Source organism: Myotis lucifugus, unplaced genomic scaffold (assembly GCF_000147115.1).
Source record: "Myotis lucifugus unplaced genomic scaffold, Myoluc2.0 scaffold_370, whole genome shotgun sequence".
Taxonomy (NCBI): Eukaryota; Metazoa; Chordata; class Mammalia; order Chiroptera; family Vespertilionidae; genus Myotis; species Myotis lucifugus.
The window spans coordinates 590,468-616,723 of record NW_005871418.1 but is presented as its reverse complement, the minus strand read 5'-3'; the positions used below and the strand labels follow the sequence as shown (position 1 = coordinate 616,723).

At 34.8% G+C, this 26,256-nt stretch overlaps 1 protein-coding gene across 2 annotated transcripts in view; it reads left to right on the top strand.

Moving 5' to 3' along the window:
* Positions 1 to 26,256, top strand: part of DPP10 (dipeptidyl peptidase like 10) — a 478,664-nt gene that overhangs the window by 394,943 nt on the left and 57,465 nt on the right. For both annotated transcript variants that reach the window (XM_006101524.1, XM_023765017.1), the window contains 3 exons: positions 5,491 to 5,614; positions 9,918 to 9,956; positions 15,005 to 15,112. In XM_006101524.1, the coding sequence (XP_006101586.1) occupies positions 5,491 to 5,614; positions 9,918 to 9,956; positions 15,005 to 15,112 (271 nt within the window). The remainder of the gene's footprint in view (positions 1 to 5,490; positions 5,615 to 9,917; positions 9,957 to 15,004; positions 15,113 to 26,256) is intronic.

Sequence of the window (26,256 nt, the reverse complement as noted above, 5' to 3'; positions counted from 1 at the left end):
AGTTTTGCTTCTTATGCCTCTTGGTCTTATGTAAGTGCCAACTGTGGCATCTGAAATGCACCAAAGTGTATGATTTACTCTTCTTGCTGTAAAACTCCAGATCAACATTTACTTAAAAACTGGTATTTTCTCATGCTCCAGTTTAACAAAAATGTAGTTTCTTACTCATTTGTTCTTGGTGAAAGCTTTAGTCCAATTCACAGGGGGGGAAAGGGGGAATCAAGATAATTTATGACATCTGCATTTAGACACTGTAGGGCTGCATATTACTCGAATGGACCCAAAGATACACAAACATGCAAAAAAGAGAGAGAGAGAGAGAGAGAGAGAGAGAGAGAGAGAGAGAGATCCATGGTGTGAGTAAAAGAAAGCTACATTCATTTAGATGCACCTTAAATGGAAACTAAACTCTTAGTTTTCTTGATTTTGTTTTAGGGTTATCAATATCTCTGATATTTAATCTTAGCACCATACCCATAGGGAAAATTCCCGAAAACCTTCCCTAGTTAAATACTTGACATCTAAAAGAGCATATCATCTTTCATAATTCATTGATCAGGGTCCTAGTAATTAAAAAGGTAACACACTCAAGAAGGGTAATGAAATGTAGGTAATTAAAGGACAATTAACAAATATATAGACAGGATTAAGGGGAAATTCACAAAGGATGGGAAATCAACATCCAGTCTGCATCAGCAGAAACGTATTACTGGCCCAGGACTTCCGGAGTAAGGGGCAGGCTCACTGATGAAACCTGAAGAGGCTTTAAGTTAAGAACAAATGGGCCATCCAGTAGGGCCTGTCCACAGGTGGAAAAGTCCAGTCATTGCCAAGCCGCGCCCTGGCAGGGAGTGGGTCCTGGAGATAAATACCCCGCTCTCTTCCCAAGCGTTGAGTTCCTGCAGAGGACTCCTGTTGTCAAGGCAGCTTCACTGCAGAGTCCAGCTTCTGGAAATGGTGGGGGGAAGAGTTGGAGAATGGATCTAGCAAATGGAGAATATTGGACACAAATAACTTAAGGATAATATTTACCTTAAGAAATGTATCGTTGTTATTACTTTAGGGATATATTGGCGATGTCCACAAGAGCACAGTGATTTTTCTGAAGCAATGTGAGAAGTGTTCTTTCTCTGTTTTTGTTTCTGTCTTGTCTCTCTGTAGTTCCCTGTCTGTGTGTGTGTGTGTGTGTGTGTGTGTGTGTGTGTGTCTTCAGTTTCTCTTTCTCTATATATACACTAGTACATCTATGATTTATCTGAGTAGTACTTGTGTTCTCAAGAAAACCGGACATATTTTTCTTAAGTGGATTGTAAATCATGGCACTGATCATGTTTTCATTGTTTGCATTAGTGTATTTTGGACATGAAGTTTACCTGTGGTAAAACTTGCTTCCCCCTGTAACTTATTTCCCTTACCTTTCTTTTGTATTTTCTTTACCATGTTAGTCTTAAATTTTTATATGCTAGCTCAAATTCTTTACATATTTTAAATATATTATGTTTTATAACAGTACTAGTAACAATATTTCCATATTTATTAGTGGCAGTATTCTATATGTCCCAAGCAATACCAAACCATTGTTATTTTTACAATGTAAAAGGATAAACATGCATAACATAATTGATTAGCAATATACTTTTCCTATGCCCTATTAAGGCCATCAAATGCCCACTCTTCTTACTGGAGTTTGTATTATGTTCATAGCTACCAATAGCATTTGAGATGCTGCTTAAACTTACAATAATAGAATACCTAAATAATTAATTCACTTATAATCATTTATATATTTACTCTTTTTGGCATGCAATCTAAGCATCTACAGTATATTTTTATTTTATTTTCACACGACCTGTCAAATTGCCAATCAATAAGTGAACCTATTAGTGTGATTCTTTTTTTCTACTATACTTGAATTTCATATATGACCATCTCTATAACCTTTTTATTTCTAAGAAAAATCGACTATGATGATAATAATAATAATTAAATACATATGTACCTATATAGGGAGGATGATTAATAAGATGAATATAGAAAGATGTTCTCATGACTTGAACTACCTTGTAAACTGTATCCTCTAATCCCCACCCAAAGAGCAAGATTTGCTTTTAATTTGAAGGTATTAGGCCATCTGTTTTGGTCCTCTGGTTGTTTGTTTGGTTGATTTAATTAGTTATAATAACTAATGTTTACAATTACAATAGAAAAATCCCCAAGCTAGTCTTATCATTGGATAGAACTTCTCTTCAACCAGAAACTTATGCTCTAGTGCAGTGGTTCTCAACCTGTGGGTCGCTACCCCTTTGGCGGTCAAATGACCCTTTCACAGGGGTTGCCTAAGACCATCCTGCATATCAGATATTTACATTACGATTCATAACAGTAGCAACATTACAGTTATGAAGTAGCAACGAAAATAATTTTATGGTTGGGTCACAACATGAGGAACTATATTTAAAGGGCCAGAAGGCTGAGAACCACTGGGTGTCAAAGAATGCAAAATAAATTTCAATTCATTTATATGTTCTATAAAGAAAATATAAGGATACGTTTATTGGAGAAAGGCATAATTTATCTTTCCAATTCCTTTCCCCATACTCCCATCATTTAAAAATATATATCAGTGAATCAGCTAAAGACCCTTTATCAAACAAATTCAGATCCTGAATGCAACTTTTCTTTAATACTAATTCTGTCCAGACTCTTATACTTTTTAAAAAATATATTTTTATTGATTTCAGAGAGGAAAAGAGAGGGAGAGATAGAAACATCAATGATGAGAGAGTCATGACAAGCTGCCTCCTGCACATCCCCTACTGGGATCGAGCCCACAACTCAGGCATGTGCCCTCACCAGGAGTCGAACTGTGACCTCCTGGTTCATAGGTTAACACTCAACCACTGAGCCACGTCAGCTGAGCCAGACTCTTATCTTTATTAGTATTTGAATTATGGCCTGCGTTGATTCTTCAGAATATAGCATGGTAGGAACTAAGATAATGACCCTTCTTGAATATCTTAAGGCCCAGTGGAAGTTAGACAATTCATCTCATCTGAAGAAGAAGAAACATTTTGTAAACTGTTACACTATGAGCTTAAGGCAGGGGTCCTCAAACTTTTTAAACAGGGGGCCAGTTCACTGTCCCTCAGACCGTTGGAGGGCCGGACTATAGTTTTAAAAAAAACTATGAACACACTCCTATGCACACTGCACATATCTTATTTTGAAGTAAAAAAACAAAACAGGAACAAATACAATATTTGTATTTGCATGTGGCCCACGGGCCGTAGTTTGAGGACCCCTGGCTTAAGGTATTGCAAGCATTTAGTATCTTTATTGGGATTTACAGGTATGGATTTTAAATAATTAAGTTATTGTAGATATATTTTTATGATAATGAATCATATAGATTTTTCCACATGCTATGTATTTGTCACATCTTTGGGGGAAAAGTGATTGTCATTTATGTTCAGAAATTTATAGGCTGAAGAGTAGAGGTAGTGGTTTGGTTTTGGTTTCTCCTTACTCTGTGTCTGTGACATTATTGTACTTATTTGAAATATTTTTTTAGTTATCCCATTTTTGTGACGCATTGTTCTCAGCTTATACCAGTAATGTGACAGTGTTATTTTGCCCTGTCACTCCATAACTTGAGGGCTACTTTAAAAGGGAAAACACTCAAGAAGAATATTTAAATTGTTTTGTTGCTGATGTTATTTATTTTAAAAACGTTTTATGTTATTTTAACTTATATTCTGTAAAGCAGTTTTATTTATATGTTTTTCATAAATGTGACCTTGATTGTGTGGTCTTTGGTAAATTGTTTACAATCATTATATTATTTTTTCTTTAATTCAAAGAACATGTATGCTAATTAATCATACATATACATTGTCAGAATTCAGTATTTCCTTTCCTGATTGATTATTGTAACCACCATCATTTTCTCCATGTTAAATCTTCTAGATAAATCTTGTAAAGTTTAATACTTATGTTTTCCCTTTTTTAGTATTTACACTGCCATGTATAATAACATGCAAAATAAATCACTTTAAACAAAACAAAGTAAAAATGAACAGGACATAATTCTTTGAAGAACTGCAACACACACTGATTTGGGCAAAGATGAATCCTAAACCATTGCATATTTGATTTGAGATTGCCTGGTCTTGTTAGCTCTGTTTGGGGAACTTGCCACAACGATTGGACTGAGTTCCTAGGCAATTTTCAAGTAGGACTCAGCTGGGTTGTGAAAGCTGCCGAATGTCTTGAAGAGATTGTTGAAGAAAATATTGCAGGCTTCACTGTATGATAAGTTATGCTTGCCCTACTACTGACATCTTCACTTTGATGGGCTAGCAGGTTTGCTAGAGGAAGCAGTAGGTACTCAGTAATGTTGGAAGTGTAAGATTCATGTAGCTGAATGTCTAACCCAGATGTGTATAAGGACAGGTGATTTGTCTCACAAGGCTTTTCTCCCACAGGTGATTTTTTCCCCCAACTCACATTAAAACCAGGTGGTTAATTTGAGGATCATACTCACAGATGGCACTTTTCAAGCCATTGCTAAAGTATCTCATCTATTCTGAAACTGGGCACATTGGTTGGAAAGTTGTTGCTTTTTTTGTTGTTGTTATTAATAGATCAATTTTGGTAATTGCATTATTTTCTGTTTGGCTTGGGAATTGTGTAATATACTATGTAAATTTCCAAACAGAATCTACAGTGAAAGAAATATAAAGAAAAAATATAAACTCCCAATCTACAACTAGCCTGAGGACATCATGGGCCTCCCAAATTAGTATACTCAGTGTAGCAAATATTCAATAACCCCCTATTTTCCTTCAGTTTTAAATAAATACGAGTGAAAAAATATTGTAGACAATACTATGAATAAGACTGAGACTGGCCCTTTGCCCATAGCTGACAAACACTAAAACAAACCATTCATAGTTCTGCATAGAGTGAAATAACGTGGAGGCCATGCATAAATAATAATTGTCAAGAATAAGCTTTGCTTTTAAATTTATTATTGATTATATTTAAAAATATAAAATAGAATGTAGCTTAGAAAAAGTATACTTAGTTTGCACATAGATTATTACTTATAAGTAGAGGATAAAATTATTTACAAATGTCTAGTATTTTGATTATTTTTATCTTTTCAAGGATTTCCTTTCTGGGAAAACGTTCACTTTTAATTTTCTCAAATTTTCTGTATATTTTAGATGCATGTATATATTAGTATATTCACATGTGTTTGCACACATGTAGATATATACATACATATACATACATAGGCATGTATTTGTATTTATATACGTTAATATTTGAAAAAGTGATGTGTTTATATACATAAATAGAAATCTTATGATGTTATATTCTTATATCTATAGTGTTTAATTTATTCTTACATATAACAATTTATATTATTGGTACTATAGAAGTTCTCTGGCTCTAAATGTAAATTTTAATTTTGTTTCCAACTAGAGAATATTATATCACAATGGTTAAATGGGTAAGCAATACCAAGACAGTGGTCAGATGGTTAAACCGACCTCAGAACATTTCCATCCTCACAGTCTGTGAGACCACAACTGGTGCTTGTAGTAGAGTGAGTATAATTTACTTTTCTTGTATGCTTAAAATGATGTAGTTTATTTTTATTTTACTTTTTTACAGCTGCATAGTATTCCATTGTGAAGATGTACCAAGGAAGATGGGGGTAGGGGGCTAGGAATAGGTCAACCAAAGAACTTGTATCATATATGCATAACCCATGGACACAGACAATAGGGTGGTGAAGGCCTGGGGCAGGGGGCGGAGTAGGTTAAAAGAAGTCAATGGGGGGTGGGGGGAGGGGCATATGTAATACTTTCAACAATAAAGTTTTTTTTTTTAAGGATTATTATGTAGTATAAAGGGTAGCCAAAGCCATGATAATGTCATTCTCAAATTTGGGAAGTCTTTTAATATTTTGACTTTGATTAATTTGAGAATATAGAATGTTTCTTTTATGTTTTCTTTAAACATATTTCAAAATTCAATTATTTATAGTTTAGATTCTTTTTCTAAAATAACATACAGTATCTCTTTCCTTAAGTTAAGTAAAGATAGTAAAAAAAAAATAGTTTGGAACTACTGTGTTTTGAAATCAGGTTGTATTTAGATTTCTGTAATCAGTTTTTATTAAGTGTAGTAAATTTTGTATGTGTAATTTTAAGGGTTTTAGTGGAGGAAATACTGTAATCCATTTAAATTGTTATATACTTGTACTTGGTAAAGGATTTCCAATTATATAATGACAGAATTTTTGAATTTCTGTCTTTGGACAAGATGGAGTAAATGTTATCAGGCTAGCATCTCTGATGTAAACAAATATAAAACTGTACAAAAATATTAAAAATCTATTTTCAGGTGTTGGACATGTAAACAAATATAAAACTGTACAAAAATATTAAAAATCTATTTTCAGGTGTTGGACATCAGGAGGATTAGAAAATAAAGACCACAGTGTAATGGAGATGGTACCCAAGAAAGGCACAGTGGTATCCCTGCTTCAAGTAGACAGGAAGAATCAGAGTATGAGGCTATTGTGGCTGAAATTTGGCAGATAAGTAACAGAATTTGGAGCTATATAGAGAAGAATTCTAGCTGTCTATGTAAAGGACCTCTTAAGTCTTTAGTTCATTGCTTCTCTGTGCAAGTACAAGATATACCATAGAGAAAAGAATCAAAGAAAGAAACTGCATTATATGTCAACTGTAATTTAAAAATGAAAAACAGAACAATCACTTTAGCATTTCTTGAATTGCTGGTTTGGTGGTAATAAACTCCCTTAGCCCTTTTTTGTCTGTGAAGCTCCTGATTTCCCCTTCAATTTTGAATGATAGACTTGCTGGATAAAGTATTCTTAGATTCAGTCCCTTGATTTTCATCATTTTGTATAATTCATTTCATTCCCTTCTGGCCTGATGTGCTTCTGTTGAGAAATCAGTTGATAGTCTAATGGGAGATCCCTTGTAGGTAACTTTCTATCTCTCTTTTGCAGCCTTTAAGATTCTTTCTTTGTCTTTTATTTTTGCCAGTTTAATTATGATGTGTCTTGGTGTCGTCTTTTTGGGTTCATCTTGATTGGGACTCTCTGTGCATTTTGGACTTGTTTGATTTTTTTCTTACCAAAGTCAGGGAAGTTTTCTGTCATTATTTCTTCAAACAAGTTTTCTATACCTTGCTCAGCTTCCTCTCCTTCTGGATCCCCTATTATGCGGATGTTGTTTCCTTTCATGATGTCCCAAAGCTCCCTTAGACTCTCCTCCTGCTTTTTAATTTTTTTCCAGTGGCATCTCTGCTTGTGTGTTTTTCTACCTTGTTTTCTAACTCTCTGATTCAGTGTTCAACTTCTTCTAGTATACTGTTAAAACCTTCCATTGTGTTCTTTATTACAGCTGTATTATTCTTCATTTCCACTTGATTCTTACTCATGTTGGTGAATTTCTCATTGAGCTCCTTATAATTCTCATTGAGTTGTCTGTATTTCTGATACAGAAATTTGAACATACTTATAACCATTATTCTGAATTGTTTCTCTGACAAATTACTTGCCTCCATTTCCTTTAGTTTCTTTTCTGGTGATTCCTCCCCCCTCCACCCAATCTTTGGGGATTGTTTCTTTATCTCCCCATTTTTTCTGTTCCTTTGTAATAGTTTCTATGTATTAGATCAAACTGCTATGCCACCCAGATTTTTGGGGTTGGTCTTATGTAGTAGATGTTTTGTGGGACCCAGTGGTGCATGCTCTCAGGTCTCCTGGTCTGGGTGTTCTACAGAGGCCACCTACATAAGATATTTGAGTTCTCCTGATGCTGTAGGGTCTTGAATGTCATTGTCCCATTCATATATGGAGTCTCCTCTCGGTGTGTATATGCACCCCTATATCCATAGCAGCACAATTTACAATAGCTAAGAATTGGAAACAGCTTAAGTGCCCATCAGCAACTGAGTGGATTAAAAAACTATGCTACATTTACACAATGGAATACTATGTGGCAATAAAAAAGAAAGAACTCTTACCATTTACAACAGTATAGATGGCCTATAGAGTATTATGCTGAGCATAATAAGCCAGTCAGAGAAAGATAAGTATCACATGATCTCACTCATATGTGGAATCTAATGAACCAAATAAACTGATGATGAAAAATAGACCCAGAGATATAGAAGCATGAAAATACTGTTGAATCTCAGAGGGAAGGCAGGGGAGGGTGGGTGGGAAGAGATCAACCAATGAACTTGTATGCTTATATTCATAAACCATGGACACAGACAATGGGGTTGTGAGGTCCTCAGTGTGGGGAGACAGAAGTTGGCTGGAAGTGGTTAATAGGGGAAAAAGGAGAAGCTATATAATACTTTCAACCATAAAGATTAAAAAATTAATTAATTTAAAAAATAAAATAAAAATAAATAAATAATTTAATGTAAAAAAAGAAGACATTTCTTGAGATCAAGGAAAATTGAGCATTGACTGGATATTAGACTATATTATTGAATATTTATTAATTTTGGTAAGTTAATAAATATTAACTTACTTATTAACTTATTAAATATTAACTTGTTGCTATTTAAAGATATGTATTAGAAATGAATGATGAATTTACAGGTAAAATGATATGATATTTGAGACTTATTTTAAGATAATTTAATGATAAAGTATGGGAGGTTGATGAAATAAAAAGATGGTGTATTTTTGATAACTTTTGAAGCTGGGTTAAGGGTCTATGGGAGATTATTATGCCCTGGTCTTTAATTTTGTATATGTTTAAAATTTAAAAATATAAAATAAATTGTAAAATTAGCTAAAAATAATAAAAATCATTGGAATGCATGTACTCTAGTTGGAGCCAGCTTATCATCTTTTCTATTGGATGATAATTTATACAGGTAATAACAAATATATGTTAAAATGCTTCAATAAAGAAATAGACATGGGAACCTTATCATATTATGGATTTGATACCTTATTGATATCCTACTGTATTTAATTCCATTTATAGAATTAAAATATTTTACTTTATACTATAAATGAAATAAGTAATTGTATGTGAAATTTTGGAATCTCATGGATTCTAATAAAACAGTGATATTAATAGGCAGTGAAAATTGATGTTTTATTCTGTGTGTTTTTTTAAATGTAAAGACGGGTTATTGCTGAGGTTCAAATAAGGAGAAATCAAGAGGAAGAAAATTTTGAATTGACATTTTATAAATGAATCTTTCTTTCCTTCATACTTTTCTTATAGAATATTTTCCAGAAAACTACAATATATTTAATAATTTACTACCTGTAAACAGTGATACTGAACTTTTTTACCTATAGTTATCTTGAGATTAATTTAATCTAATTTCTCTTTTTGAAATATGATTTTGGTTTTTATCGTTTGCAAGATTATTTTAAAAAAACATAACATTTTTGTCATTACAAATGTGTATGAATATGGTAAAGAGGTGATTGAATATTGAAAGAATGTCTACCTTTTAATTTTATTCCTGGCTACTTGCCCAGTTCTTTTGAAGGACTTAATAATTTTCTTTCCGGATGATGCCTAGAGGTGAAAAGAGACAGTGTCTAGTGGTTCAAAACAGCTTGAGTGAGGTAAGGGAAGAGAACTGGAAAATGATCTATTACCCTAGTAGTATACTACTGAGGATTTGAAGGAGTTCTCTAAAGAAAAGACTTTATAATTAAATGATCATTTAATCCCAATTTCATAATTATTTATTCAGTTTAATTCCTGGTATTTCACCATGTGAAAGAGAGAAAAAAAATGCCTGAAATAACACTGTAAAGGTTGTTAAATTGATGTATGCTCATTTTGTTCTTTAGATGCTTCATAAAGTTAATAATTTTGTTTCAGAAATACGAGATGACATCAGATACGTGGCTCTCCAAGCAGGTATAGTATAGGTGGTTTCTTTATGCCACATTTTGTCCATTGTGCACATCCAGTTCACCCATTTGTAATGCAATACCTTTCCAAAGTTATTTTAGAAATATAATTTTAAGACTTTACATGTTTAACTGAGTCTTTTCCATGGAAATATTTATGACAGCATTTTTATGGCATATTTATGAAAATATTGCTTCTGTTTATTACAGGATATAAGTTTCAGAATAACAATCATTCATTTTTGGGATCATTCATATAAGTAAACTTTCGTGCACATGAAAGAAAGAAAATAGAAACCATTAACAGTGCTCAGATTGCCCAATAAAATTGGTTCTATGGAGATATTCATATGAGCACTTCCTCTGTTAGATATAACCTAGCCCACAGTTCTAGTTTGTGGCACAAATGAATCTGGAATCTAAATGATCACGATAGAAAAAGTTCCAAATGTCTCTACGACATGGTCTCATACTGGACATTTCAGAAGCAAACCCAAGGAGATCATCCACATATGTCTGAACCCATTTTACTATTAACTCCATCACTACTTTTTTGCAAAGAGGAGTGTTGGTTTGTTTTATTTGTTTTGTTCTTTACAGTCATCTTTTATTTTAAATTCTCTTCCTAGTTCTCATCCATATCTATGGGTTCAATTACCACCCATACACTGAGACCTCCAAATGTATAGGCCCAACCAACTTGCTTGCCTGATTTCTGAAACATCTACACTCATGCTTGGCATTTCCTCCTAAATCTATAAAAGTAATTGCACACTCCACAGGTACAAACTGAACACATCTCTTTTCTATTCAGTCTTATGCCTTCTTATCATAGGAATCAAAGACAGAGTTATCCATCCAGCTATTAAAATCAAATCTATTCTTAAATTCTTTCTCAACCTTACCTGCATATATTCATCACCACACCTTTAATTTTACTTTCAAAGATCTCACGTTATTTTTCTACAGTTTACAAACACCGTCCAGCATTAAACCACAGGTACTGCAGTTTTTCCTTAACTGGTACACGCTCAACCCCTAACGCACCTGCCAATCTGTTCTTCACACTGCAGGCTGGCTCAATGACCTTGTTGAGATATAGATTTGATCACTACCCAAATCACCCTCATGCTTCACTCTCACAACTGAAACAATTTTTGTCTATCCTTTTATTCTACAGAAAAAAACCAACATTCTTAAAGAGTCTACAAGGAATTACATTGAAAGTATTTTCAGCTTTGTGCCCTACCATGCTTTCAATTGTGTTCTTCATTCTAGACACATGAACTCTCGTACTCATGAGGCCTTTATATGAACCATTTCTTCTGAAGAGAAGTCCCCCAAGTACTTTCTAATGTAAAGGTTGCTCATTTTACAAACCTTACCTTAAATCACCTACTTAAGAAGACACCTCCTCTAACCATCCTAACAAAATCACTTCCCCCAATAAAATTTATTTTAAAGTCAAGTGTAATTTTTGAGTAATACACAATTATTTCTGTGATTTTTTTTACTGAGTTCACAAGAAGAGGCAGGATATTCATTTTTTGTTGTTGTTCTCCATTGTAAACCAATTGCCTAATATAAAGTCTTGTTAAAAGAAAAGTTCAATAAATATTTGCTGAATAAATAAATAAAATGTGTAAATAGATTAAACTTTTGCTTAGTTGAATCATATACATGTAGGTGTAAGTATATATCGTATATCTATTATCTATATTAATATCAGTTGCTTATTCTTAGGCAACATGCAAAATGAAATTGGGTCAAAAACCTTGATTTTTATAGCCAATAATGGACTCTCATAAGATTAATTTTTTTAATATATATTTTATTGATATTTTACAGAGAGGAAGGGAGAGGGATAGCGAGTTAGAAACATCCATGAGAGAGAAACATCAATCAGCTGCCTCCTGCGCACCCCCCACTGGGGATGTGCCCGCAACCAAGGTACATGCCCTTGATCGGAATCGAACCTGGGACCCTTGAGTCCACAGGCCGATGCTCTATCCACTGAGCCAAACCGGCTAGGGCTCCCAAAATTAATTTAAATACTAAAAATAAAAACAATGAAAACAATAATATATGGATATTGGTGTATTCTGAATTGTCCCGAGTATTAAACCTATTTTGCTATCATTTTTATTGCCAGTGACATTCATAATTGTCTAACATACAACAACATAATATATGCTCTTTTGGTATTTTGTTATCTACATTTTAAATACCAATTTCATGAATGTGTAATAGAAACTATTTTTCAGCAAAGAAACCAGTGATCAATTATTCAGTAAGAAAATGCAAATGATAGTTTGTCACAGTTGACTATTTCTCCAGAAACTTAAGGAAATTTGAGAATTTGATGAAATTTAAAGGATGAAAATGGCAGTCGTTATGAGGTGAAGCATCATAATCATTATATGCTTGCTTTCTGGGGAGTAGGAAGAGCAGAGAGCGGGCATGTTTGCCCTAGCTTCAAAAGACTTATAGTTGGGATAACCAATATATAAACTGTTTGGTCAGGGATAAAGTGTATCTCCAATTCACTGCCCTGTGTGTCATAAACACTGACTTACTTAAGGTCATGAGGATTGACAATGATGTTGGCTCCACTTTCTTTATTTGATTGTAGGAGAGGGTTCTGCTTAAAGTGCTATGTTCATAGCTAGAAATCATCTAATGCTGAAGGTTCTTAAGCCCAAGTATGCATTAAAGATTAGAGTCCTCACCTGTCTTTACTGACTCATTTTTAAGGCACCAGATTTGGAGGGCTAATATAAAAAGGGGGAATGCTCAGATATTCCCATAGTATAAAAAATGCAATTTGTTTTTGTAGCAAAACACAAATGGAGAATGTTGAGTAAGGGAAGAGCTAATAGGTTGGTCTAAATGTGATAGAGTTATATATATCACATTTATATATATTATAATATCATATTGTACACATTGTATATATTTGTCCATTGTACACATGCATTATCTGTGTACACATGCATTATCTGTTATGCTTTGGACACCTACTATGTCCTAGACAGTAGAACTAAAAAAGACAAAATTGCAAAATCCCTTTAATTATTACTTGCCTGGTGAAAGAAGTCAAGCATTTAAGAAAATGCACTGCAAGCCATGAAAAGATGAATAAAAAGTTTAGAATCTCTGAGAAGAGATTTCTTAACTAGGAGATACTATCTAACAAGAAAAATTTGAAAATAGATTTTGTTTCCTGAGTTTAAGCAAAAAATAAGATTTACAAAAGAAAAAAAAAGAAGAGAAATATACCAGAGGAGAAAGTAATGAAATATAAATTCTCTCATAATTGAAAGGTGTGATTTAGAGTCAAGTACCTTTTAAGTATTTATAATATACCCAGTAATGCAATTTTCCCACCTTTGAATTGTATGTTACTTCAGATTTTAAAATATTTACATAATAGTATATCATCTTATATTTTCATGAATGTCCATGAAGTAGACAAGTAAAATATTATTCTTATATTTTTATCAATGGATATTATTACTAATAAAGATAGAACGAGACTCTTGAGATTATGAAAATAGTTATTAATTTACTTATTCATTCAGGAAATAATTATTAAGCACAATTATGACTGCTGCTGTCCCAGGTTCTGGAGCTACAGCAATGGAGAACACCAGGTTCCTGCACCATGGAGCTTCCATTCTATAGGAACACTACCTGCTATGCACCTAAACACCCACACACATAAGAGATTCACATAGAGTTCAATGGCCTGGCTTCCTTGATCACCCTTTACATAAGGTCATCAGGAAAGCCCTCTCTGATAAGGTGAAGTAGAGCAGTGGTATGAAAGATAAGAGAAAGAGCCAGATAGGGGATAAATAGCACAAAGGTGCTATTCAGAAGAAACGTGTACAAAGAGGAAAGAGGAGAATTGAAGATGAGATCAGAAAGAGTGGAGCGCCAGATCATCAATAAAGGGCCTGTAAGCCATTTAAAGCCCTAGAGAGGCAATCATATCGAAGCCTTTCATTACACCATATGTATAATCACCTTCAGTAATCCAATAAGAAAGAACACAATGTTTAGTCAGGTAAATCCATTTTCTTAATGTTTCCCCTGAAGCAAGAGAGAGCAATCTATATGTGTAGTTTCCATAATTTAATTATAAAAAATAATTTTCTTAATTTAACATGCCACTAGAGTTTAATTTAAACATCATCAACTGTAGGTTTGTAGAGGGGGATATGAATGAAATGTTTTTCAACAGATTCCTTTCTATTTTGTGGCTTTTTGATTTTTTACTTTTAATAAATTTATGTATACACCACTATAAATGTACCTTCAAATATGTAGAGTTGCTGAAAGTTTTCAGAAAAATATATTAAATATTATATTATAAAAATTTCTAAATTAAAAACAAATTATTTTGATAAACTGGTGAAGATGCTTATATTTTTCATATTTTTAAAGAATAAATTGCTAACCATAATCATATCTTATGTAAAAGATATGAAAGTTCTTTTTGAACCAATTTAAAAACTGTCTTTAGTTTAACTGTAAATCATATGTATCCAGTGTTTAAGAAACACCCCATCCTTTACATCACTCAAACACACACATACACACAATGTACTAAGTTCACTTAAGATATATATCATTATACACTTTTTGACCATTTTCCAAACAAATCTACACTAATAAAAGAGAAATATGTAAATTGGTCATCACTCTGCTACACCCACCAGCCAATCAGGATGAGTAAGCAAATTAATCAAACAAAGATGGCGGGTTAATTTGCATATGCAGGCACCAAGCGAAGACTGAAGGCTCCAGCCCGAGCAAAGACTGAAGAGGCTTGGCTTCTCCGCTGTGGCCAGACCAAAGGCCTGGGTCCTGGGTGCTGGAGGAAAACCGGTGCCATTAACCAGGGGAAGGAAGGCCTATTGCACGAATCTTCGTGCAATGGGCCTCTAGTTCTAAAATAAAAACGGATCTAATCCCTGCATGCCTTAGCAATAGTTGGCAGCACGAATTTCCTATGTCATGTGAGATTGTTATGTCACTTCTATATTTCAGAATGAGGAGCCCGTGTTTTCTAGAGATGGCAGCAAATTCTTTATGACAGTTCCTGTTAAGCAAGGGGGCCGTGGAGAATTTCACCACATAGCCATGTTCCTCGTCCAGGTAAGTGCTTCCTCTGTGGTTTGGTTTCATTGAGATCATGTTCATGAAGGCCCAACTCTGGTCGCCATTCTGAACCTACAGTTAATGCCCGGGAATCCAGCCATATACCAACTCGGGCTGCGTTAGGAAAAGGAATGCTAATTCACAACCATAATCCAAGCTGTGCCTTCTCACAAAACAGTTTCAACATTCAACAGAATTTAGCAGGAAACAACGTGTGCTATGAGTTGAGGGCCTTGGTATTTAGAATTTAATAAATGAAAAGTACCTAACTTCTACTTTCAAGGACTATAGAAAATCTAGAGTGTTGTGTTTTTTTTGGTTTGGTTTGTTTATTCAACAAATGCATATTACCTATTTTGTACAAGTAATACTGTCAAAGGATTATAAGAGTTTTAATTACTTGAAGCAACCTAAATGCCCATCAGAAGTTGAATAGTTGAATAAAGTATGGTATACCCACATAAGAAAATATAGTGCAGTTATATTTTTATGGACTCCCTAACTAAAGAGGGGGAATGTTTTGTTTTGTTTTTCTCTAAACTTCAAGTGAATGTTAATAGTTGATACAGTTTATCTAATTACAAAAAGTCACTGAATTAACAAGTAGTAGTTCAAATATGACAAGATTAATGAGTCAATTTAAATCTAATTGTCAATTACAAATGTTCATGAGGAATCAAGTTTCTTTTAAATTCAAATATATTAATATCACAATCTCATAGTTAAAGAGACAATTTATAAAGATAAAGCATAGTGTGTAAATTGGAATCTTCTATGAGAGTTGTACAAACTAATCAAGAATCAATTTCATACCTACAAAATATAGAGTAAATATCAATGTGGCAAAAGGTCCCTAAACACACTGGATACTTTTATGTTAGAACCTTCAAGTCTTATGTATATTCTCATCATTTTATAGTTATATATATATATATATATATATATATATATATATATATATATATATATATATTTTGCACAGCTCAGTGCCTTGAATTCTCAAAATCTGTGCCGATAGCTTAAAATTAAACACTTATCTAAGGTCTGCACTATTAAAATAAGTGTCATGTTTTGTGCTGAGCCAGCTCAGCCAAGGGTTCCGCAAGCCTGAACGAGGGCGGTGAAGGATGAAGAAAAGACAGACAGAGAGAATGAGCTGGGTCTCGGTCAGGGGTGGGCAAACTTTTTGACTCGAGGGCCACAATGGGTTCTTAAACTGGACCGGAGGGCCGGAACAAAAGCATGGATGGAGTGTTTGTGTGAACTAATATAAATTCAAAGTAAACATCATTACATAAAAGGGTACGGTCTTTTTTTTTTGTTTGTTTTATTCATTTCAAACGGGCCGGATCTGGCCCACGGGCCGTAGTTTGCCCACGGCTGGTCTAGGACCTAGGTGGATCTTCTGTGCCTGGCTGATCCACAGAGAGCGATCCAGAGGCAAGTTGAGCCTTTATTTTATAGCCAGAGATAAACAAGGTAATGGTCACCATAGTTACAATGTTCTTGTGAGTTTTACTTGTTTTGGCAGCACTTGCTGCATCTCCCTCAGCCCATTAGCTGCCCAGATAAGATCTATTGAGTGTCATAAGGTCAAGCCTAATTATGCTAAGAGGACTGTGCCCTCTAAGCTGGGACTTTTTTGTAGCTTTGCCAACAGGTCAGTCAGAGGCTTAACCCAATAGCCATGCCCTACAATGTTTTAACTTAATTTTGATGAAAGCTGTAATAAATAATTAGGAACATATGTAATTTCCATAGTACAAATGTATATTAATTTTCATAGTATATCATTCAGTTTGAAAAACAGATTGTAGACTATCTGTTTAATGTGATATTTATGTTCTAAATAAATGAACACATTGATATGAGAATAAAAATTTTGGTGATTCAGTATCTAACTATTAAATGGTTATATGAGTCAGGTGGGATTAAGGAACTGTTGAACTGAAGGAAGCTTTACTAGCAAATTGCTTTACCTGGTTCACTTTTGCTAACTAATGATGTTTTGCTAATATAACTACCACAGATATTTGTCCTGCAAAATAAATCATACTTTCCAAATCTTCCAAATGACCGTGACATTGAATTTTTTAAAAATTTCTTTATTGATTAAGGTATTACATATGTGTCCTTATTCCCCCTTTCTGCCCCCCACTATCCCCCACTCTTGCCCTCACCACCCTGTTGTCTGTGTCCATTGGTTAGGCTTATATGCCTGCATACAAGTCCTTTGGTTGATCTCTCCCCTTACCCTCACCCTCCTCTACCTTCCCTCTGAGGTTTGATGGTCTGATCCATGTTTCTCTGTCTCTGGATCTGTTTTTGTTCATCAGTTTATGTTGTTTATTATAGTCCATAAATGAGTGAGATCTTGTGATATTTATCTTCCTCTGACTGGCACAATGCTCTCCAGTTCCATCCATGTTATTGCAAATGGTAAGAATTCCTTCTTTCTTACCACAGTTTTCTAATCCACTCATCTGCTAATGGACACTTAGGCTATTTCCAAATCTTAACGATGGTGAATTGTGCTGCTATGAACATAGGGGTGCATATATCCTTTCTGATTGGTGTATCTAGTTTCTTGGGATATATTCCTAGAAGTGGGATCACTGGGTCACATAGAAGTTCCATTTTTAGTTTTTTGAGGAAACTCCATACTGTTCTCCACAGTGGCTGCACCAGTCTGCATTCCCACCAGCAGTGCACGAGGGTTCCTTTTTCTCCACATCCTCGCCACACTAGTTGTTTGTTGATTTGTTGATGGTAGCCATTCTGACAGGTGTGAGATGGTACCGCATCGTTGTTTTGATTTGCATCTCTCAGATGATTAGTGACTTTGAGCATGTTTTCATATGTCTCTTGGCCTTCCTTCTGTCTTCTTTCAAAAAGTATCTATTTAGGTCTGTTGCCCATTTTTTGATTAGGTTGTTTATCTTCCTTTTGTTAAGTTGTATGAGTTCCCTGTAAATGTTGGAGATTAAACCCTTATCGGTGATAACATTGGCAAATATGTTCTCCCATGCAGTGGGCTTTCTTGTTGTTTTGTTGATGGTTTCTTTTGCTGTGCAAAAGCTTTTTATTTTGATGTAGTCCCATTTGTTTATTTTCACTTTAGTTTCCATTGCCCTAGGAGATGTATTGGTGAAGAAATTGCCTCGGTATATGTCTGAGATTTTGCTGCCTGTGGATTCCTCTAGTATTTTTATTGTTTCCTGTCTTATATTTAAGTCCTTTATCCATTTTGAGTTTATTTTTGTGTATGGTGTAAGTTAGTGGTCTAGTTTTCCTTTTTTGCATGTATCTGTCCAATTTTCCCAACACCATTTATTAAAGAGACTGTCTTGATTCCATTGTATGTTCATGCTTCTTTTGTCAAATATTAATTGAGCATAGTGGTTTGGGTCGATTTCTGGGTTCTCTATTCTATTCCATGGATCTATATGTCTGTTCTTGTGCCAGTACCAGGCAGTTTTGAGAACAGTGGCTTTGTAATACAGCTTGATATCTGGTATTGAGATCCCACCTACCTTTGTTCTTCTTTCTCAGGATCACTGCAGCTATTTGGGGTCATTTATTTTTTTATTCCAGATGAATTTTTGGAATGTTTGTTCTAGGTCTGTGAAATATGCCATTGGCATTTTAATGGGGAGTGGGTTGAATCTATGGATAGCTTTGGGTAGTATGGACATTTTAATGATGTTGATTCTACCAATCCATGAACATGGTATGTTCTTCCAACTGTTTATGTCTTCCTCTATCTCTTTTTTCAGTGTCCTGTAGTTTTCTCCATATAGGTCTTTTATCTCCTTAGTCAAGTTTATTCCTAGGTATCTTAATTTTCTTGGTGTGATGGTAAATAGGATTGCTTTTTTAGTTGCTCTTTCTGTAAGTTCACTATTGGTGTATAGCAATGCCATAGATTTCTTGGCATTAATTTTGTATCCTGCTACATTGCTGAATTCATTTATTAAGTCTAATAATTTTTTGACGAAGTCTTTATGGTTTTCTATGTACAGTATCATGTCATCTGCAAATAAGGACAGTTTTACTTCTTCATTTCCAATTTGGATGCCTTTTATTTCTTCTTGTCTGATCGCAATGGCTAGTACTTCCAGTACTATGTCAAACAGGAGTGGTGAGAATGGGCATTCCTGTCTTGTTCCTGTTCTTAGGGGAAATGGTTTTAGTTTTTGCCCATTGAGTATGATTTTTGGCTGTGGGTTTGTCATATATGGCTTTTATTATATTTAGGTATGATTCTTCTATTTCCACCTTGCTGAGAGTTTTTTTCAAGAAAGGGTGTTGGATTTTGTGACATTGAATTTCTAAATCATGGTCTTTTATATTCAAGAAATTGTGAATATCTTAAGATATAGTCAATGATAGTGAAATATGTATAAGACATCTTTATACTATATGCAGCTCCAAAATATACAACCTATTCAGAAACTTATGATGATAAACAGTATCTTTTAAAAAGTGTGGAATTGGGGGAGGCTGATGATGTTACATGTAGGAATCAATATATTTATGCTGCTAACAGAAGTTTATTTGTAAGTCTTGGGAAGAAATACCTTCAGTCCTCCAATCAAACCATCCTGATGTGCAGTCTAACTCATTATTTCTGAAATGTTCAGAACAACTTCATAGAGCAGATGTGTTTTCTTTGTTCTTCTATATGAAGAATATAGCGAAGGTTTCATTGAAGTAGAAACATTTGTATCTATTATGGGTGCAGTTCATAGAATTTGTGCTTTGATAATCTTTATATATAATATTATTTTTTAATATGTCTTCGTTGATTGTAGAGAGAGAAGGAAGAGGGAGAGAGAGATAGAAACATCAATTATGACAATCATTGATTGGCTGCCTCCTGCACATCCCCTACTGGAATTAAAACCTGCAGCCCAAGTATGTGCCTGACCTGGAATCAAACTATAACCTCCTGGTTCATGAGTCGACGCTCAACCACTGAGTGACACTGGCCGGGCATATATCATTCTTAAATGTGATTTTAATAGTTGTGCAACATTCCATCAAGTAAATATACAATACTGCATTTTAATCATCATAAAGTTATTTCTAATATTTTAATATTATAATTTATTCAGATCTAACATAATTACACCTAAATACTTATTTTTATTTATAATAATTCCCACAATAATATATTTATAGGTGTTGAAAGATACCTAGACAAACCATATGTGTACATATGCATTTGTTTAGGTTTTGATATGGAGTGCCAAGTTGTCTCTCTGAAAATAGTATGAGGATTTACAAAATGGTATAGTAATTTACAGCCTTAAGAGTAATGCATGTCAACAATGATGACTTCTACTCTCTCTCCCTCCCTTGACATGCTAGAGGATTCCACTTAAAATCAATGTGCCCAGAAAGTGAGAAATGACAGGACGAGAACCTGGCCGCTGGCAGGCAGGAAGCACCTTGATGCTTAGCTATAAATACTTCATGCTTAGCTATCTTTGAGAACTTCCCCTTTAACTGAGAATATATTTATCTGTTTGAAGTATCTTGCTAAACAAAACTAGTAAAATTTTCCAACACTTTGCTCTCTTACACAATCAGTGGATAGAAGAAAACCATTAATTAGAGACCATAAAAGGTACATTTGTGCTTTCAGGATATTTTCATTATAGAGAGTGGTGGTTTTGAAATACAAATATTTTAATGTTTAATTCTCATTTTCAAAAGTGATTTTTCTTAAAGTAATTCCAAAAAATAAAAAAGAATACACTTTTCTCCTCCAGTCTTCTTATGATTGTAATTTTATGTAAACTACATTATTTCATCCTTATATTTTTATATTTTAAATTTTAATTTTGATCTAAAGCCTACATTTCCCATAATTCTAAATAAGTTTAACAATAAATTTCTTAGAAAATTAATATTTAGTTGATATATTAAATCATTATTATTCAATGTTTAATTTAGTAGTATTTTGTTATGATTATAGATATCACTATATGTTAAGCTTATTTATATTATGGATCATTTGTTTAATTTTGGTTAAAAGTAAATATTTCTAAATATGTATATAGCTATTTATATATCTAGGTTACTTTCAATTAAATATGTGTAAACAGAATTTGTGAGTATTCTATCTACTTTTATATATTTCATAAAGACAAATTAATAAAAATAAAAATTGGCTTTTTCAAAAGTCTATATACTGAGTTAATTGTTCTTCTGAATAGAGTATGCATTATTGATATTAATTTATGTAGTTCCTGAATCAAACAAAGTTATTTTATTTATTTATTTTTTAAAAATATTTATTGTTGAAAGTATTACATATGTCCCCCTGGGTCCCCCATTGACCTCTTCTAGCTCACCCCCCAAGCCCCACCCCAGGCCCTCACCACCCTATTATCTGTGTCATGGGTTATGCATATATGCATACACGTTCTTTGGTTGATCTCTTCCAACCCACCCACCCTGCCCCACCTTCCCTCTGAGATTCTGCACTCTGTTCCATGCTTCTATGTCTCTGGATCCACTCAGTGCATTAGTTTATTTTGTTCATTAGATTCCACATATAAATGAGCTCATGTGACACTTTTCTTTCTCTGACTGGCTTATCTCACTTAGCATAATACTCTCCAGGTCCCCTCATGCTGTCTCAAAGGGTAAAAGATTTTTCTTTTTTACTGCTGCATAGTCTTCCATGGTGTAAATGTACCACAGCTTTTTTACCCACTCATCTACTGATGGGCATTTGGGCTCTTTCCAGATCTTAGCTATTGTATATTGTGCTTCTATGAACATGGGGATGCACACTTTCTTTCTGATTGTATTTCAGGTTTCTTAGGATATAAGTGGGATCATTGGGTCAAATGGCAGTTCCATTTTTAATTTGTTGAGGAAATTTCATACGGTTTTCCATAGTGGCTGCACCAGTTTACATTCCCACCAACAGTGTACTAGGGTTCCCTTTTCTCCACATCCTCACCAGCACTTGCCATTTCTTGTTTTGTTGATGGTAGCCATTCTGACAGGTGTGAGGTGATACCTCATTGTCATTTTAATTTGCATCTCTTTGATGATTAGTGACTTTGAGCAATTTTTCATATGTCTCTTGGCTTTCTGTATGTCTCCTTTGGAGATGTGTCTATTTTGCTCCTTGGCTCATTTTTTAATTGGATTGTTTGTCCTCCTTTTGTTAAGTCGTATCAGTTTCTTATATATTTTGGATATTTTCAGATGTTTCATTGTCAAATTTTTTTTTTTTATATATTTTATTGATATTTTACAGAGAGGAAGGGAAAGGGATAGAGAGTTAGAAACATCAATGAGAGAGAAACATCGATCAGCTGCTTCCTGCACACCCCCTACTGAGTATGTGCCCGCAACCAAGGTACATGCCCTTGACCGGAATCGAACCTGGGACCCTTGAGTCTGCAGGCTGACGCTCTATCCACTGAGCCAAACCGGTTAGGGCCATTGTCAAATCTTTGTTGATGTTTTTTTTTTACAGTGCAGAAGATTTTTATTTCAATGTAGTGCCATTGTTTATTTTCTCCTCAGTTTCCTTTGCCCTAGGAGCTGTATCGGTAAACATAGCTACGAGAGATGTCTCAGATTTTGCTGCCTATGGTTTCTTCTAGGATTTTTTCTTGGTTTCATAACTTACATTTAAGTCTTTTATCCATTTTGAGTTTATTCTTGTGTATGGTGTAAGTCTGTGGTCTAGTTTCATTTTTTGCATGTACCTGCCCAATTTTTCCCAACACCATTTATTGAAGAAACTGTCCTGACTCCAATGTATGCTCTTGCCTCTTTGTCAAATATTAATGGAGTGTGATGGCTTGGGTCGATTTCTGGGGTCTCTGCAAAACTTCTTTACCTCATACTATTAAACTTTTGATCACTTCCGATATTTTCCCCTTCCATAGCATTTTTATTTAGACTTCTAACTTCTGAATTCCCATATCTGAAACTATTACATCCTACATCCTGCAATGCAGCCAACAGTCAGAAGAAAGGTTTTTTTCTTCAAAGACACGGCCACCTTTTTTCTCACATATGAGATAAGAAGCAGTGTTTCAATCTTGTTAAGTGGTCCAGATTCATAAGCATAAGTGATTGCCCTGTCATCCTCCCAAATTGTGTTAAGAGAAAAATTATATTGGTGAATCTGCTTGCTTCCTCTATGCCTTACCACATTTTGCTCATGAAAGCTGATGATTTCACTGGAAACAATTTTGAATGTTTATTCATTACAAATACTGTAGAAAATAGAATGCCCCATCCATAATTCTACCACCTAATCAACCCAATACAATTTTTCATTAAATTGCACTGCTGTATCTGATTAGGACATTGTCTGAAAACAATTAATTCACCTCATCTGATGAATAGACAGTAAATTAAAGCATGCTATTTTTAAGCACTACAATATTTCCCTTATCTAGGTGCTCTAAAAGTTAAACAGAATATAATATAAGAAATTTGAATGAACTGTATGATCAGGTAAAAATCAAGTGCATTGTTAAACTTTTACTGATACCAATGCATTTCCAATTTGTAAATAGGAATATAAAATTAATATTTAATTTTAGTGATCAAGATCAAATCTGTACCAGTTAAAAGGGAGGCGCCTAAAGTTTAATGTCCTAAATAAAAACACACACACTCTCTCTCTTCATCCTAGATTTTCAGCCCTCTTTTGAGAATGAATGAAATGATCCATTTTATTGCTGTTTATTCTAAAAGTAAAAGTGAAATATGAGTTTAGCTTAAAGTATATTGCCCTGTTGTCCTTGTCAAAAGTCTACTATGATTTAATTGTCACAATCAGTGTTTCTGTTCAAACAAGTTAATATAATAAATAGCATGGTAACACAGAAAGAATGATTATTTTGGAGTAAATATGATTATTCTTTCCTGTTTTGTTAAATTATTTTGCCTGTGCTTATATATCTGCTGAAGGTGGATGGAAAACAAAATGAGGTACAGACACCTCCTCATAAAGATAGTTAAGTACCTTCATATTTATTTTGGATTTACAATCTGATTGTCTACAATGCTCCGATTGGTATTGAGATTTTATACATAGAGTCCAGATCAAACTTAATATGCTCACTGCCATGATACAATCCCTTGTATATTAATGGAAAATATCATGGGTCTTATAACTATAAACATCTACACTAATAAAAGACAAACATGCAAAGTGACAGTACCTTTGCTACACCTTAAGCCATGCCCACCAGCCAATCAGAGTGACTATATGCACATTAATCCAACCAAGATGGTGGCAGGCAGCCATGGAGCTGGAGTGAGCAGGAGGCTTGGTTGCCCCAATGATGGAGAAAGCCAAACTTCCCACTTGCCATTGCCCTGGCTCTGAGCTCCACTCAAAGCAACAAAGTTTCAATTATAGAAGGTAAATAAACCCCAGATACCTGCTTTCAGCTGGCCGTGGCCACGGAGCTAGAACGAGCAGGAGGCTTGGTTGCCCCTGGCGATGGAGGAAGCCAAGCTTCCCTCCCGCCTGCCCTGGCCAGCTCTGAGCTTCTCTCAAGGCTACAAAGTTTCAATTATAGAAGGTAAATAAGTCCCAGAATAAAAAAAAAAAAAAAAAAAACAGAAAAAGGAGAGGTTGGTAGCTTCCATCTCAGGGGGGTGGGGGGGTTAGGGGGGTGGCCAGCCTGAAAATGGCCCTCAGCCCCTCAACCAGGCTAGCCAGGCACCCAAGCGGGACCCCCACCCTGATCCGGGACACCCTTCATGGCAAACCAGCCAGCCCCCACCCATGCACCAGGCCTCTATCCTATGTAAAAAAAGGGTGATATGCAAACTGACCCTAACAACAGAACTACTGGGAATCACTGGTCACTATGACACACACTGACCACCAAGGGGCAGACGCTCAATGCAGGAGCATCTGCAGGGGGAGCTCTGCTCAGCCACAAGCCAGACTGATGGCTACCAGTACAGCGGTGGTGGTGGGAGCCTCTCCCGCCTCCTCAGCAGCACTAAGGATGTCCGACTGCAGTTTAGGCCTGCTCTCCGCTGGCAAGTGGACATCCTCCGAGGGCTCCCGGGCTGCTAGAGGGATGTCTGATTGCCAGCTTAGGCCCATTCCCCGGGGATCGGGCCTAAGCTAGCAGGTGGTCATCCCCCGAGGGGTCCCAGACTGCGAGAGGGCACAGGCCGGGCTGAGGGACCCCCTTCCCCCCCGCCCGAGTGCACAAATTTTTGTACACCGGGCCTCTAGTATAATTATAAAAGATATTCTATGCCATTATATGTGAAATGTTGTTCAGACTTATTCCTCAGCCCAGATTTGCCCTAGTAGAGAGAAAGTGAGCAGGGAAGTTACGTACTAGTATGTTTGAAGTAAAATCCAAAGGTTGTGTGGCCATTATAATGGCTTTCAGCAAGAGTTCTTTTGGTCTAGACTTAGAAGCATCCTAATTTGATTCTAGATGCATGACTGAAGTGAATAATGCACAGTTTATTCTTGAAAACTTTGGGTTCAGGCATTTTTTAAAGCATTTAATATTTTCTCATGATCACTTTTAATGTGGACCCTTGTCTGTGTTTAAAACATACACACACATTCTCTGAAAAACAGAAAATATAATCAACCAAGAAATCTGTGAACCAAAAGCATCTCCAGGTAAAGTACACATATTGAGCAAAGTTTTACTTTTTAATGTTTTGAGATATTTTTAATCTTGAATTTGGGTACAAAATGTGAAGTAACACCTTGAATTGTTAGTGTCCTGCCATTGCATCATTCTAAATAGGATCTGGAAATGACTAAGGTGAACCATCAGTGGGAAGTTGTCCTCTAAGAATTTGGCAATAAAATATGTGATTTTCAAAATTCCTGTTCCTTTGGGAAGTGCCTGTCTCAAGTCTCAGAAATTCTGTTTCGTCTTTGCATTTATATTTTTATTCAACAAATACTTGTAATGTGTTATAGTGCAACAGAAAGTATATAAAAAGTTGATGTCATATGCTTTTTGTTGACCATAAACAGCTAAATGTTTAGAATAAGAAATAGACAATTTAGGGAAATGTCAAATACAGATTTGTACCAACACATAGAAAGGGTTTTTTTGCATATATATATATATATATATATATATATATATATATAT